Source organism: Tenebrio molitor, chromosome X (assembly GCF_963966145.1).
Source record: "Tenebrio molitor chromosome X, icTenMoli1.1, whole genome shotgun sequence".
NCBI lineage: Eukaryota > Metazoa > Arthropoda > Insecta > Coleoptera > Tenebrionidae > Tenebrio > Tenebrio molitor.
The window spans coordinates 4332652-4350549 of NC_091055.1; the positions used below are offsets into that span (position 1 = coordinate 4332652).

General features: G+C 35.3%; 1 protein-coding gene across 2 annotated transcripts in view; it reads left to right on the forward strand.

Moving 5' to 3' along the window:
- dcma (decima) overlaps positions 1-15703 on the forward strand; it is a 28552-nt gene extending 12849 nt beyond the window's left edge. For both annotated transcript variants that reach the window (XM_069061106.1, XM_069061107.1), the window contains exons 2-5: positions 5649-5815; positions 10748-10884; positions 10935-11111; positions 11574-15703. In XM_069061106.1, coding sequence (XP_068917207.1) covers positions 5649-5815; positions 10748-10884; positions 10935-11111; positions 11574-11692 — 600 coding nt within the window. In that variant the 3' untranslated portion in view covers positions 11693-15703. The remainder of the gene's footprint in view (positions 1-5648; positions 5816-10747; positions 10885-10934; positions 11112-11573) is intronic.
- The last annotated feature ends 2195 nt before the right edge of the window (positions 15704-17898 follow it).

Here is a 17898-nt window from a genome sequence, read left to right on the forward strand (position 1 = left end):
CGTATCACCAACGTAGCTTTTGAAATTTTATCGGCTACTTTTAAAAAGCCACTCGTTCAATTCTTCGAGCTGACTGCATTAAACACATTTCAAATTTCTTGTGGCGTTAATTGGATCAGTTTCATTACACCGTACCAATTAAAACGCTGATTTAGATTTCCACATCAAAACTCCATCATTCTACACTGTCTGCAACAATCTCCAACAAAACGATTTTTTCCCTTTTTCCAATATAAACCGACTTTGTTATTATTTTCTTTTTTCGCATTTAAGTCTTTCCCTAACGCACACATTTTTAATGTCCACATATTTTTTTACAAAACTACGTTGTTTGCTTTTTCTTAATGTTACAGTGTTACTGTTATACTTTGCATGTCGCACCGTCGTATATTTGTTATCCTGTTACGTAGCATATCTAACTTACCGGAAACTCCCATCAAATTTCACTATTTTCACTTTCACATTTTCAGATTTAACACCCGAATCAGATAGTGTTGCCATAACTCTCGTGTACACGTTTCACCCCAAAAACATGTTGCATTTGTTGATATAAATTTTAAAAATGCACGAACACGCCGCAACCAGTTATACACGTTGATTTTTTTGTGCAACACAGTGGTCAGTGGAAAGTTAAAAACATCTGAGCAAAACGGGATGTTTTCACCTGCAATTTCAAATTTAAATTTGGTGCAATGTTTGTCATAATGTTTGTGGGGGTTTTGATGGTAAACGCATAACGGGTTGCGGTAGTTTAAATTTTTTATGGACCTTTTCAACCCGTTCCCGTTTGAAATTTAACAGGTTTGATTTTTCGAAGGTGTCATTACGCAACAGGATTTTCCGAATGAAATAATGTTAATAACGCTAACAAAAATAGTGTCGGAGAATTGCTCGGGGTTGTTTCGACAATTTGTATTATTTAAGCCGTTAGCAATGATTAAGTATTAATCAAACGGGTTCAGCGGGTATAAGTGGCATTAAAATTGTAACACCGGAAAAAGCTTTCGACGAGGCACAATCCGTGTTGGCTAAAATTGGGTGTTTTTTTTATTTAAAAATTTAAAGATGTTTTTTAGCTGCGAACTAATTTGAAACTGTTCGAAATAGCCTACTTTAGCATTACGTGTGAGCTTGGTTTAATGAAACCGAAATACAGCCTTTGAATATTGAAACTGAACGGCAACCAATGCAATCAGAACCATATTTATAATTTCATTATCAACATGATGGAAACAAGAAACAGTTAAATGAGTGGGAAACACACGTAACACGATTAAATGATATTTCCTAAGTTTAAACGTAAACTCCCTTAACAATGATTTCAAACAAGCAATTTTAGGAGGTTAGCAAACTAATGACCTTATTCATACAAAAATGGGGGGTGAACTCTCAGGCGCAATGCTCTCAAGAGATAATTGGCTGAAATAATAGTTAAAGTTCTTTTTCTTTCTTGATGAAAATAATTACCGATATCTGAGCAAGATTCATAAACTGTCGCAGTTCGGGGAGAATCGGATGATAGAAAAGCTGAGAAGTAGAAAATACTTTTAATCCTCTTTGGTGATAAGTTAAAAGTAAAACTTTGTCTCTTGGAAATTTTTGTCGAGCAACTGACATGTTCCCGTAACACGAGAGAAGTGTGATTTTTGTCTGTGGAAAAGTTCAATTTTGAAAAACTTACAACGATGTTGTTTGTAGCGTACAGTAACATCTTTGTAATTTTTTTAATATTCTTTCAGTCGTAGCTTCATTCTATTTTTAGGAGGTTTCCCATGCGTAATGCGAATAAAAAGGTACATTAATATTTAAAAATGTAGCAGAAAGATATTACTTAACTAAATGTACACAAAAAATAGCGTGTGCAAAGATAGCAAAGGGGAGGACAAACGGAAATGAACATCGCGATCTCTTCTCCGTTGCCTCTGGGGATAAGGTATGTATGGTTTTGGAACAAATTAAATGATATTTCTCTAATATCTGACATTAAAGACAAACATATTAGTATGTTACGCACGAAAAATTGTCGAATAAATAGAGGAAAATTCGCATTCACAACTGGAAATTTCTTGTGGAAGAAATTTTACCGAAACTTGTACGTTCACATGACCAGTTAATGAGTAAAATGAGAAATCGAAAGAAAGATGAAATCTGTGCATGAAATAAATACCAAACGCCTCTAGAACAAATAAGCAGAAGTACGAAAAACAATAAATAAAATCGATTCCAATATTTGTATAAAAAGGACCCTTCTGCAACGTGATAAATTGCTAATTAAATTTACAAGTGTTGAGAGGGACTTTAAGAGACTTATTCTTTTTTCTCACAATGTTTGATTTAGTGAGGGTCGGGCAACAGAAAGTTTGAAAATAAACCGGAAGGGTGAACGATGCTTGGTTTGCGAAAGACGATATGTCCAAATCTAAAGGACTAAAATGCTTCGGGCACGAGGACGGAATTTGACTCTTGCAAAATCCGAACTTAGTTAACGTCGGAGTTTGAATCTTAAGAAATGCAAATAAATTCCACATAAACATGATTTTGGCGATATCGTTGATCAATTTGTGGCGGATTCTTTATAAAAATGCAGCGAGTAAATTTTTAAGACTGTTGCAGTCCGCACTGACAGCTTCATTAATCAAAGAACAAGCTAATGGCGGTGATTACGCGTCACGTTGAGTACGTAAGAGACAAATGCAAACAGAAAATTTCCGAGAAATAAAATTTAAAAACCAGTCAATAAATGACGTGTTACTTTAATCGACGGTTACTTCTGAATCACTTTCGTTAATAATAAAAATGCTCGGAAGCAACTCGGGCTTGATTGTGTTTAGTGTTAACGTCATGCTGTCTCTTTTAAGTTTATCCTCTGAGGCTTTAGCGTTCCCGCTATTGCATATAAAGCATATTGTCTTATTGATTTCATCGAAAAAGTAAACAAGGTTCCATTTTTCATAAAACTGTTTTTAGCACTCAGGTCACATCTCCCCGCAGAAATTGTTTAATTGATTTCCACGTGAATTCGAAACTTTTACTTTTACGGCCCAGTCGCAATTAAAAGATAATGGACTTATAAAATTCCATTATGTTCTTCTCGTGGTTTAATATTGTTTATGGGGAGTTAAACGCTTTTACAAGATGTTAAATTTTAATCGTCCGATCTTTTCATTTTGTCCGTGCAGATTGAGTTATCAAAAAAGTACGAGTGTATATGTGTGCACGTGCGGTACCATCGGGAACATTTTTGGACACAAGGGGAATTCTTGGATGTTCTCATTAGTTATACGATAGCTTTGGGGAGCCACCTCTGGAGCTATATTCTACGGTCGGTATTACAATTTGTGTAAAGGAGATCTGAACTTAATGCTGTATTAGATAAGGTAAGAGATAAGAATGATCCTGAAACAATATTTTCCCACCGAAAGTTTATTGCTTGAAGGTATCGGTTTACACGTTTATTTTCTCGGGGTCATTATTTTTGTGTGTTTCTGCAAAAATATATATTTACTGGGTGGGTGGCGGTCGAAATTGACTGTGTGACTTGTTATCTCCACGTACACGTGTTCCTCCAGTCACACATGTAATATTGTCCACTATAGATTTTTTATATTCGTTCATTTTAACTTTCAGGGGTTGAAAGCAGCGAAGTGAAAAGCCTTAGGCATATCTTTACACGCGATAGGCGTCTTGATGCTTCACCGTATTTTATGTTTCGCAGCGCCCCAAAGGCCCCCAACACAACTAGTTAAATATGTAAAGTAAATTTTAAACCTTCTTTGCCGTACTTACGACTTTCAAATTAAATCTGAATTACCTCTAACGTTTGTGTTTATTTCATTTATTTTTTAGTCACACCTCTTGATTTCTATTTTTCACTTCCGGACAAAACGACCCCTTCTTCGCCGTCGTACATCAATGTCAACAATTGCACAGATTACCCAATACATCCTTCACCTAGGTAACAGAATCCAAAGCTAATTTCTCCACCGGTCAATGTTTAACCCGTTCAAGATACAACCAAGTTCTCTTTCTCAATCGATAAATTATCTCGCTCCAAAAATTTACGACTACTTAAAGCATCTGACAGTGTTAATGGGAGTGCTTTTCATTTATTAAACTGTGATTCTTTAAAGACTATACTGTTAAAATTCAGTCGAATGCAGTTCCATTTTAATTACCGATTTATCAAGATCGTTTTCCGATGTAATTCACGTGACGAAGTTTGATTCAGTCACGGGAGCTTAATTAAAATTAGTATATTTTCCACAAATAAAGGGGGGTTTAAAGGATGAGTGAAAGTGGGGGAAGAGACGTAGACGTAAATTTTCGTGTGCTTTTAAAGTTTTTAATACGTACCAGATCAACGGCGTCTTGTTATGGGTGGGGTTCTGCGAGTTAAGTCGTTCTTAAGACGACAAGAATAATTTTTGTCGGAACGCGCTCACATTTGAGACGAAACATTAAATTAAGTCGATTCTTAGATGACACAACGCATACAGTCCATAAGAGCAGTAATGCCTACCTAAACAATAAAAGCAGGAGGGCTCTTTAAAAGATTATGTGATTTGTTTACTTTCCCTGGAAAGACGAAAATAGCGAAAACGGGGCTTTAGATTAAAGACAAAACCTTTCACGAGGTCTGTAAAATGGTGGTAACCAAACGAGAATACAAACAACAAAATGGTAAGTACACATCCATGGCGGAAATCGCTATTAAACTAATCCTTTGGAAGTTGGTGTTCGAAGCACTTAAGTGCTTCACCAAGAAGTGAGAAAAATTACGCAAACGTGTAATCTGAAATTCAACGAAATTAAATTTGTTGTAATATACAGGATTATTATTCACGTAAGATGACGAGCCTGACCAGGTAAAGATGCAACCCAAAATACAATTTATAAAGCAATCTCGATCCAATTACATTGTCCGGCATTATCATAATGCACATAAAACATTGACTGCTTTTAACGTCAGCCTAAAAATGATAAAAGTAGGATCATATCGGTTCTGTCATTCTTCTAAAACTTTTTCAAATACTAAATATGAACGAAAAATGCAATGACAGATAGGTATATCTTTCAAATTAATAGAATACCTGATTTAATTTTTAAATACCAAAACACAATGTATGCTTTGTCAAATGTATTTTGGGTTTTTACCTGGTCAGGCTCGTCATCTTACATGACTAATCCTGTATTAAAGTTTATCAGAAGCTCTGAATTGAGTTTGAAATGTTGCAAGTGCGATTTGTTTTAGTGGAGCGTTTGTAAATTTTTGTTGCGAGGGGTCGGCACGTCGTACACTTCAAGGGTTATGTGATGTGTAGATTTACCTGAAACTGGTGTCATAAAATAATGATGAGTGCTTTCGAGCTTTGTAAAATATTCGGTGGGCGTGTGGTGGTGTGTCGAGAAGCTTTCGCCTCTCGGGGTGATTAATGCATTTAAATGAATTTTATCATCTACAAACTAGGTCCTATCGAAAGTGAACTGACGTGATCAAATATGGCAGGGCTGTTTCGACGGTTTCACAAAATAAAACCGGTCTCACCCTGGCCGGTCGAGAGCGTCGTCTCGAGCACCCTTGTTTAGTTTGAGTAATGTCAGAGAATTTGGCACGGAGTGAACTACAATAATATTTTGTGTGGTTCCAGCTGATCATTGATATAAATGGACAAGTGGCTTTATTCAGAGATCTACTAATTCACATCGGACAGACAAGGGATTGTCCTGAATTACGGGAGAAGATCAGAAAATTACGACGAAGTTGCGTTGAGGCCTGCAAGCATACCAGCCAATTAATTCTGCCCCAACTACGCAGGTAAGTGTTTTAATTTCGAATTATCGTTTTAATTTCGTATGAAATACGGAGGAAAAACCTTGAACTTTAAGCGCCGCTTCGAATGTACTCGAAACTTGGCCAATAAATAATTTTGAAAATAATTGAAAATTTTAAAGACAACTTTGGATTGTTGCCGCGTGACGGCGAGGCCCCAATTAAATTAGCGGAAAGTTTGCTGAAATATCCACTTCCCATATAATATTGATACGGAATAAGTCGGCCGAAGCGTCCCGAATCGAATAAAATCAGCTGAAATGCGAGATTTCTCCGTCTTCTGGACGGCGATTGATCTATAAAGAACCATCACGGATTTCGGATGGATACATAAGCGACATATTGAGTACGTCACGATGAATTAGAAGAGCACCCGGTGTGCCACCGTACCTACTGCCCCCCTTCAACCTCCGGTCATTATTCACATTTAACCTGTTCAAAACATCCAACAAACAGGGGCGCCGACACAAATCCACAAATATTTAATACGTGTTGCTGATATTTGTTACACAATCTCTCCATTTATTCCACCATTGTATACATTTATGTAACACAAACAGCTTAACAACTCAAAATTTTCCAAAATAAAATTTATATCCTCACAAGACGAGTTACACAAAGCCACAAAAGTACCTCCGCAAACCCTAAACCCGATTTCTGATACATTTTAAGGAAAATTTATATCGTTTTACGCTTTTTTCTCACGTATTTCTCGACCCAGAAATGTTTTGATACGATTGAAAAAAATTATGACAATGTTTGTGTAATTTTGGTCCAGATAGATTTATTTGCATTAAATTTTGCTCGACGAGCGCTATATATCAGATGCCATGTTTTTATAGGGAAATATTTTCAGTAAGCTTGGAACGATAAATAACCCTAAATCAGGCATTATTTTTCCCCACTTACATTTACCTCGTTGAAAGTATCACGCAATTTTAGGTTTAAGTCAAGTTGTTGTTTCACAACGATCGCGAATAAAGCATTCGGGTGAAAATTGTTGTGCAGCTTTTTTGCCAATATCTATATCGAGACTGTTTTGTATTTTTTTTTCTAACGGACTTAAAATGAACAGCATCTTTGAAATCGTTTGAATAGATAAAAATCGCATGGTTTGAATAAGTTTAAAGCTGGAATCACGCAAACAAAGATTCGATGAGGGTGGTTTGGATGTTTGTTGTGTCGGTTCGTCGTTGGGCAATAATTGGTGTGTTCTTGAAAGGACGTGGGACTCATGATCACGTCATAGCAATGAATTTGTTCGGTCATGTTTGATTTACAATCTGACAAACACAGACAGGCTTTATACTTGCAATAGCCTGACTTTATAGCCATACTGTTTCTCATTTGCATAAGGGTTACTTTATCGTTGTTGTTTATCATTTGTCAAAAACACCCCCTCCTCGTTCGATGGAATTAATCGACAATAGACGAATTCTAAGATTTCGCCCCTAAAATACATTTTGAAAGAGTCGAGCAGATTGTAATATGTAAATAAGTAAGTTAGAGCTCGATAAAGTCGGAAGCATGGCTCTCGAAAAGTTTATTTGAAACTTCAACGAACGATAAAACCAGAAAAGAAATAGCTACATATTTGAAACGGAAGGGTTAAATGAAGTTCGAGCTTCATAAAAAGTTTAAATCATGACTGTTGGTAATTGAAGTTGTTAAAGTATGATTGAAATGACAGAATAGTTTTGTGTGGAAATGGGACCAGCTAAATTGGAATTTTTGAACCCGAAGGCTTTTAACTTCCCGTTGAAAACTGAACACATTCGAGCTATCAATCAGATCGCCCCAAATATTCTCTCCGTATATTTCACTACCTTTTAAGTTTATTACAACCCCCTTTTCAAGCCTCAGTCGTTTTCGCATTACACGGATGGCAATGGATCTAATTACAAATAAAAACGTTGCCAACAAAATTCACCGAGAAATATTCTTCGAGGGCTGCAGCAAAACAACGAGTGAGTGGCGTTGTCCATTTGGACGATTTAATTTGTTTAGATAATTGGGCCACACCGAAACACACGTTCGGACAGGTGATGATAATTTTGCATCAGGTTAGCACAAGTCGGGTGCGAATTCGGGGCTACGAAATAAATTTTAATTTTGTACCGGTTGCGGAAATATTACGATACGGAAGAAGAAACACACCGTTTAAAAATAAAGTTACAGTGATTAAAACGATTGAAGTTAAACATGCAAGAAACTTACTTATTGCCTAAATTTGCTTATAACCCACAAACCGGAGATCTCAATATTTTATCTCCAGTAAGGGCGACACGCGACCCTCCAAGCACTTTATATGTTAACGTTTCATGCAATTGTAAACATAACAACGAAAAATTCAAATCAGATCACCGAAAATCATTTCAACGGTGGAAAAGTCGTAAAACTTTCGCTACCACTACAGGTGGACCTTGTAATAGTTTGATTCGCATATTTTTATAGTATTTTTTTATTCGTGTCGTAGCCGTGACATTTTAGTCAAATGTGTCACTAAATTTCACTTGCTGAAACTTCCGAAACTATTGTTAGCGTTGCCATTCGTCACTTGACTTTTTCGAAGTTTACAAGTACCTGAGGTGACGTAGAGTGAATAATTACAGACGAAGTCGACAGAAATGCGAAACACGAAACATAAGCACGAAGAACAACAATTAACTTATTACTAAAATGAATATGGAATAAAAATATGTAATAACACCGACTCTCTTGTAATTACGACTAGCTGGAATATATCAATCCTGTTTTAATCAAAGTCCTTTGAATTTTTTTATGATGATAATATTCTCTCTAATTTCGGTTTGCTTTTACGACCAGTAATTTAGGAAAGGGCTCTCGATTCTTGCTTAGCAGTTGTGGCATGTTTATTCTCTGTTGCTTGAATTCATATTACCTAATTAACTCTTGCAGATTAATTAGCAAATAAGTGGCGAGTGGATTCCGTTTGTGAACAGACACGCATAAAGGCTCCCAATACGACGATTTTTGCAAGTGTAAATAAATTTACAACTAAATAATGACCAAATTCATTTATGCGATATCGTATTTCATTGTCTGCCAGGACAAAGCATATTCATGCGAGTTAATTAAATATTGCTTTTCTGTTTGGCTTTGTAGAATCGATGAACCGCAATGAAACAAGGATTAATACAGCCAGCTCGTTTTCTGAATTTAATTGACTTTTTTCAATTAGACAGTATTTCTAGGTTCCCACGGAACGCTTCCTTGCTACGAAAATTAAACACTTAAACACTAAAATGAATATGTAAATATAAGAGTCTCGGTCCCCGTGCTTGATACAAAATCAACAATAACTAACTAAGCCAACGAGAATTTTGGGGGAAGTTTCCCAATCTCCCCAAGATATATTTGCAATGAATTGTAGATAGCTTTGAGCTATGATAGGAGAACGATTCTGTTATATCCGGCATGTAAAATATCGAATAAAGGATTAGACTTGTACTTAAATTAGATGAGTCTTTTCAGAGAAACCTTTTCAAGGAGCTCAAAAATAGGAGATCAAATTACACCGGTTCAGACTCCGCGCATTGAATTATTATTTTTACAAATCTCGCTATTTTATGGCCGAATAGATCACAATTTTTTTTTCGATTTCCTACAAAGACAGTCCAAGCGGACTATAGCATTAGTTCCTCGTCATTTGATGGAACGGCCGTAATTCGTCTCCTCTGACCTACACACCCAACAACGAATTTACTCTGTGCAATGGAACAATTTCATTCCCCAATTAATTACAAGTTAATCAAAAAGGCATCAATTAAGGTGCATTTTCAGCGGAAGCAATTTCCTTTGTTTTCACCAGTATCGTCATGATCTCAAAGCATTTTAATCTCATGCGATCTGTTGCAGTTTACTAACCTTCAAGTCTTTCAATTGTTCGTGCTTAGTAGTTTCGTTGCTCAACCACAACAACTCCTTTGTTTATTTTTTCTATTTTCACCTTCACTTCTCTCCTCCAAACTTTTTCCTTAACACAACTCATCACTCGAAGTCTACTTTACGAAATCTTGTTGTAGTTTAAAATCAAATCTTCTCCTGACGTGACGTTTTCTCTTCAGATACCAACAAAGCTCATGGTTTTGACTAAAGCAACAGAAAACCCCTCCGACATCTTTTTTTCCAATTTTAAAAGAGATATATGAGAGATATAGTCGGATTTTTGTTTCATTGCAACAAGTTGGAAGTCGAAATGTATTGTTTACTCGGTGAAAATTGAAAAACAAGATTGAATTTTCCTAAATAAATAAAACTGATCAATTAAGTCATCTAATCCGGGGTGCAGTTACGTTCTGTGCGCATTTAGCTCGTGCAGTTTCTTTGAAAAAAGAATTCCTGCCTCATTCTCGATTTGAATAATCTAAACTGATAGAATAATAGTTAACTGGAACGTCGCCTTGAAGCTTTGAAAATCTCAATTAAAATTTTGCAAATCACTTTCGAACTTTCAATCATCGACAACTTTTAAGCTTTCAAACTTACACGTGGAACAAAGCTGAATACACGTCGAAGCTGAATGCTACTTAACGTCAGTATCGCTTCGTCCGGGGCAATATTAAACCTTCAACAAATTTTGCTTTTATCTGGTGTGGATTTACAGATTTCTGTTGGTTTAGGTTATTTGAGTGAAAATGTTGCAGAGGTGTTTTTGTATTATGAGCACGAGGTACAAAACCTGATTCTTGCCGCGAAAGCCATTGTTGACACACTTTGCTAATGAGGTTTTGTAGAGCCGTTGTTTTGACTATTGTATGAACACTTCAAGTGTAAGCTTTTTGTGTTTTTAGGTGGCGAGAAAATCATTTGCCATTGTCTAATTTTCTGTTATCTTCTCTTGCCATATGTATAATTATTAAAGTAGGAATTTGTCGTTTACTGTGATTTTTACAGCGCCGTCGCCGAGGGAATTCCAGCCGACAACCCGCACCTCGTTCTTCTCTTCTTCATGTCGCAATTATTCCTTCGTGAACTCACCAAGTGCCACCGACTAGTTCAAATCATTCCCATGGATATGTCCGGATACTACGGTAAATCGGACCAGACCACTTTTCCTCTTTGAATAAACGTTCTATTTCAGATAACAGAGCCGGGCCTTCGAATTTGGGAAACGTCATAAGTCAAATTCTTTTATGTAAACAAATAACACCAGACTTCAATCAAGAAGAATTGTGCAGTATTTCAAAAGATTCGCAGGAAATTTCGAAGCTGTTGAAGGAAATGCAAGAATACATGCCCAAACAAGAAAATAATTTGGGTAAAATACTTTCCTCCGTTAAAATTGATTATTAGATGCTGTAATAAGGGCGATATAAATCAGTTGTGAAAGCCTGAATTGCCGAGCGCCGCTAGTTTCGGAAGTACACTACAGATGCCGCTCAAATTCCTTTTCCGTTACATTGCTACCGGAAACACAGGAGGAGGGAACGAAAGCCCTCATAGTCCGAGTAACCTTATCCTAATATCGACGCGAACTCGCTTCATTCCTGTAATTTATGACTTTCAAACAGAAAAACGCTATTATCGGCTCTATTGCAGTATCTGCGGTAAATCTTGGAACGCACGATTGGAGAATTCTTTTTCTTGGTCCATTTGTGCGTCGACATCCAACAAACACACCTTCATAATTAATAGAAACGATTACGTAGATACATATTAGCTGATGAAAAAACGATACACTCTGCAAATTTGTGTTATTGATTAATGCTTCTTTTTACAGAGAAATCAATTGCTCTAACAGAGGACCTTACAAGTCAGTGGACCAATAAACGTCGAAGAAATTCATTATATAAGAATATGGGATTACTATGTTGTGTTCGTCGTCCTAATTATCTGTGACTATATGAAATAAAACGAACACTTACTCATTTTAGAAATTACAGCGTCGTATCAAAATTTATTTTATTAAATTGCCAAAAGGCAATACCATCTTCCATTTTGACATATTGATATCTCCCACGAGTACAATTATTTGCAATAAAATATTCAATATTCTTCTAAATGTTCAATATTACAAATAAAACAAGCCGCACAGAACTCATTTCGTTTGAACTGTGCCAATTTGTGCTCCATTCAAAAACGCCGTGTCAATAGATTTTTTCACAAATAATGATTTACGTCATCGACTACAAAACCAACCAATGTACTTCTAACTACCGATTACATCAGACACAGAGATAATGCGCAAACTACATCAAAAACTGCTGCATTATATGTTCAGTTTCACAAAAGAAAATATTTTTCTTTCGTTATTTGTGTTTACATCTTTTTTCTCATTCCACATAATATTTTGGGCAAAAATTTGTACTTTGTAGAGATACCATGTGTTGACTTAATTATACCGAATGGTGATACATTGTTTAATGATCGATGTAAATTTAATTAACCACTATGGACTAGTTGCAATTAATTTAACAAAGTGTCTCTAATTCGGTACCGATTTGTGATGTGTTGTACTTAATTAGCCCAGAATGACCACAGTTATCTTCCTACGAAAATTAAACTTCAAGATAACGTTTCGGTATATTTAGAATCGTAAAAGAGCACACATGACAAGATAAAACGTTATTTTAAAATTAAAATCATTACGTAAAACGTAGACATTACACAAACCACCTCTAATCATAATATAGACATTATTGAAGGCCACAATAATAATAACGATAACAAACAGCTAATGGAGCATTACTGAAATTAGAAGGGAGTTTCACTTTTCCACCAGTTTAAGTTGAAAATCTCTACACAGGATGATTCTTTGACAAATTACAGTACAATCGTAACAGACTTTCTAATTTGACTCCAAACTCGTAAAGATAACTTTGATCATTTTGTATTCAATTTTGATACAGCACTAAATTTAAATGCCGCCATTTTGAATGAATTTTCATGACGAATAGGTGTTGTAATTAGATTGATATTGTAGATTTAAGGAAACTGATTTTTATGTACGAGTATATAATATTGTATAGCGAAAATGCCAAAATCTGTTTGTGATTTGACAAAATTTTAGGGTGAAAAAGATTTGCGTGGTTTATTTGGCGATATTTTTTATTAGATGGATATAGATAAATATTTTTGCAAATTTAATATTCACAGTTGCACTAGTTTCGGTCGGGGCCTAGCATCGTGCTAATTTTATCGGACTAGAAATTTTGAAAAAACCATCACTGTCAAAATGGAAACTGAACACTTTGCTAATAATGACGACGAAAATGCAAAAATTGCAAAACTTTGATGTTGTACTAAAATTATTAAACATGGTCTGTGGTTTTTCGATCCGAGTCCGGTCTATTGAGTGAGAGTGAAACAAATATTTCTTTTATCAGATGTAAAAACTAATTACCTATGTGTTGAAGGCTTTCTGAGACAAATAATATTTATAAATTGTCGTTATTATCCAAAGGATAGTTTACAAAATGTGGGCCTATGAAATTCAATTAATGGAGTCCAGTTGCTGTTTAATTGATGGTATGAATTATTCCTTTTAGAAAATACAGCCTAGATGTCACTCAATCGGTTGTAAAATTCAAAGAGATTGAAACTAAACGTAGAATATACATATATGTAGCCAAATTAATGTGGCGGCCAAAGTACCAATTACATATTTACTTTGTATTTATTTTGTACTAATCGTAACTTGTGTAATTTACGAAGTTAATCGTTACTAGAGCAAATTAAAAATTCGAATTGCTCGAATTAGATAAATGTTAAAAATATCTGAATGGACGGTGGTCGACTAGTAATACTCACCATTAAGATACTATATAATCCACATATGATAGGAGATGGATGTTAAAGCTGTCGAAAATATACTAAATATTAACCAAAAGACAGCATCTGGAGTTGTCAAGATTCTTTTTAGAATTTTGGTGTGAACGTCGGGTTTAAAACAGTCATGTTTAGTGTATTTTTGGCAAATATTCTGTTGATCTCGATTGTGTAAAGTATAATACTGTTATGATCTTCCGACAACGTTTAGTATTTAGAAAAGTACATATAATAGTCCTAGTGTTAAATAATGTTATAGTACTGACGGCGGGGTTTTTCGCACGCACATCTACAAACTGACACATATATGCTACTTTAACTCACTTTAATCCGTCGTCATTACCTGAGTTAAGTACCGGAAGCTTAACAGCGATCAAATTAATAACGAAATAATTGCATTAAAGGTTTGATCCTGGTCAAGCGCTCTAATTATTTACTGACCAATTACACAGGTGATTTAAGCTTGTATTTAAATTGAATATTCTATTTACGTGACTACTGAGCATCACTCATATTCACCGCGATTCAATTCATACCGCAAACAAGTAACAATACGAATCGATTTAAGTGCAGCACAAACTCAGGAAAGACAAAATCAAAAATATTTTTCGGCACAGTAACATTTGAAAAAACACTCGGTCAGGTGAGTATGGGTGTTGTGTGGCCAGACATGAACGATCAAAAAATAAATGAGTAAAATTAATGAATGCTAAAAAACTATAAAGTGAATTCTCACTATACACCAATTAAAAAAGCGTAAATAATATTTTATCACTATACATAATTAATCGTCGTGATTCGTTGTTGTCTGTCGGTGTTAGTTGTAGAATTATAGCATATTTATATACCTAAGTATTAACTCTAGAATCTGTGATATAGGTGGAAATATAACAAATTCCGTCAATTTGTAATTATTATCTAACCGTAAATTCTGGCAAAGATTCAAAATAGTTTACAATATTTCTTATATAACACACTTATTTCCATTAAATCTAGTCGAGCACTTCATATGAAATCGTTTATTATCAAAAACCAATATGAAATGTCAATATTTGAATATTGTGATCAATAAAGTTTATTACAACTTAAAATCTTTCTTTGAGTCCTTGTAAAAATTCGTGTCATTTTATACTAGAAATAACCAACCTTTTATTCACAATAAAATATTTATAAATTTTTGGTTCTACACTACATTTCCATAATTATCTTTATTGTGTTCATCAAATCAAATAATATTATAGACATGTTATTGTTGTATGTATGAAATAATTGTTGATTCACAATGGAACAATTGACAAATAATGAATATCTGTACACGTTGACATTACACCATAACAATTTACTGTTGACACCTGAATCGATATTTTTGAGAATTCAATAATTTTACATTGACACCGGTACCGATAACTAGTGTTTTATAAATGTAAACTCGGCGTATTGATCACCCGTTTATTTCCCGCCGCAATTCGAATTCGCAACAGAAAGGTTTCTGTAAAGTAGGTTTAGAGTCGGCAAATGTCAACCGATAATATTCCTCAAATTGAGAAAAATTCACACGTGTATATCCACATTTTGATAAAAAACTGCGGCCACTATATTTCTAAATGTCATGATGTAAACATATAATGCACGGTGATAAATCATCTATTGACAAATACTGTTTTTAAGGTAAAATGACTATATTCAAATGTAATATAGAGTTATTGTTATAGCAATCGTGATCAACTGACTAAATTGTATCGATTTCTTAATTATCTTTACATTATATTTACTGTTGCATCAATGTTATTTGTACCAATTACACGACCATTAGACATACAGGATATCTATTTGTACTTGTTGTATCTGTTATATATTTTATTCTGTAAACCTGTAATATGATAACCGTGGCCAAGAATGTTGCATGTAGACGGTTGTTTTCTATGAGATCATTTAAAACATGGACATATCATGGTAAAACCAATCTTGTCAATTTTAAAGACCATAAATCCAATTTTCTGTTAATTATTAACAAGTTATTGCATGTTGATTCTACAGTGTACTGCAGGGCAATGTGTTGGTAGAAAATATATGTAACAACTACTCTTGTTTTTTTTTATTACAATTCTAGTTACCCATTTTCTACGTGATGCAATTTTCGTAACTCGACCCGTTAAATTTCAACGATCTCTGTTTTTCCAAATTACGGAAAATAACTGCAAGTACGGAAAAATTGCGTGGATTTCAGGACTTTGTCATGACAGCTAAGCTGACAGGTACTTACTTCTAATGTAGCCTTCCGTTAGAACTATCAATATAGGTCGGCTAAAAGTTTTTCGTGTTACAACGATACGTTGTCTGTTTGCTTTGTTACTGAAACATATTCTAACTTTGTGTAGTGGCATCATCGATTACACTGTTCGTAGGAGTATGTGATTACGTGTGCACCATTCACATTTAAAACAGTGGATGGTCAGTCCATTCCATAATTCCAACCGACTATTAGACTGTCGATAAGAACTGCTGACCATCAAAGATCTCCAGCTTGAGAGCCAAATTAGAACCGTTAGACAGTTCTACTGTTTACATTGCATCAAGCAACGTTTGCGCAACAGTATTTGGAACACCGGTGAAAGAGATTGGTTAAAATAATAATTAGGTTTTGTTAAAAGAGGAGAATTTGATAAAGCATTGATGTATTAGATGGTAGGTGGGAAGTTTATGAGTAGGCATATGAAGTGAACAGGTTTCGGATTGGATTACCATAAAAATGTTGTCACTGCAGTTGGCTCGAGGCATAACTTTAAAGGAATGGCTTAGAGGAATAAGCAAATTTGCATAAGTAGAGGTTGTCTGTAGATTTTTTTATACGAGAGCCGAATTTTCCGACCGAAGTCAGAAGGTTTATTGCTACCTGAAAATCTTTTGACCGTTAATATACGAGAGTTCCTACCGATTTCGCATGTAAAGAGGTAAAAAATTCAATTAAAAAGAAGCCGGCGGAGATCGTGGAGGATGCTTTAGTCATTTAAGGAAAATTTGAAAGGCGTGTACATTTTTAGATAAGATAAACAGTTCGGAATCGCATGTTGGAAACATTTTGTATTCTATTCGCTATGTAGATGGTCATTAGTGTTTCCTCCGAAGCGATATATTTAACACTATTGAATAAATGAGGTTAGTAACAAGTTGAATTTGTGCGTTGAATATATGCAGATCGAGCGTTCCCGTTCGAGACGTCCAAGGCGTTATACAAATGCCCCGAAATTAGCACCTATCATACCATAGTAATTGATATAAGTCACGCGTCGGCTGACTTGACCACATTTATCAACAACCAAGGATGCATCCTTCCTCATCGGATATTAACGGACAACTTAGGTCAAATTACTCTTTAACATGATTTCAATAGCGACCCCACTTAGCTGTCACTGCGAACTACGCCGAACACACAAACATTTGCGAATGTCAAACAACTTGGACCCAGTCGACGACGTTTCAACAGGAGTTTTCAATTTTTGAACCGCCATCGATAAACTGCACAAAGCTGAAAATATTTATTTGAGGAAACAACACAAAGAAGCGACAAAGACCAGCGATTTTATTCAAAGTACTATAAATACGTGCGACGAACGGTTGTACTCGGCTGAATAAAGTTTAGGTTTGTTTGGGTGGAATCCTGCGAGTCCTGCGACGGATCGACCGTGAGCCAACTCTCGACTCTCAACTGCAAGACTGTGCGAATTATTTATATTTAAATGTTGGTCGGGTATCTAATGGAGTTTTGAATTATTTTTGACGGGATTTCAGTCGAAAAGTCGCATGAGTACGTCCGATTCGGCTTCGTTACCCGACTAGAAGCGGCTAAAAAATTACATTTGCCAGAGAGCAGAAAGTAATTTGCTCGTGATCAAAAATGTATGGCGGATTTGAAAAGCAGAGAAATGTCGCTGTCGAAATGTATATTATCTAAGTACAGTCGAGCTTACACTTTATTACGGGTTGCAGAAATACTTCACTTTGAAATGATCATCATCAGTGCTGCACAGGTGAGCTCGATACCTCGCTTACGTCAATTTCAGTTGGAATGTTATGGATTTTTACAAAACCTATTAAATTCGACTTGTACTGAAAGAGAAAAAATTATACGTGTGGTATGATGTTTTTCATGGAAACGTGGCCACGATACAATATTAATAATAACAGTCACGCTTTGTTAAAGGGACTGAAAATCCATCGAGGTGGTGTCGTGAGGACCCACCGAATTTACAAATGTCCAACATGTTTCATTTGTTAAA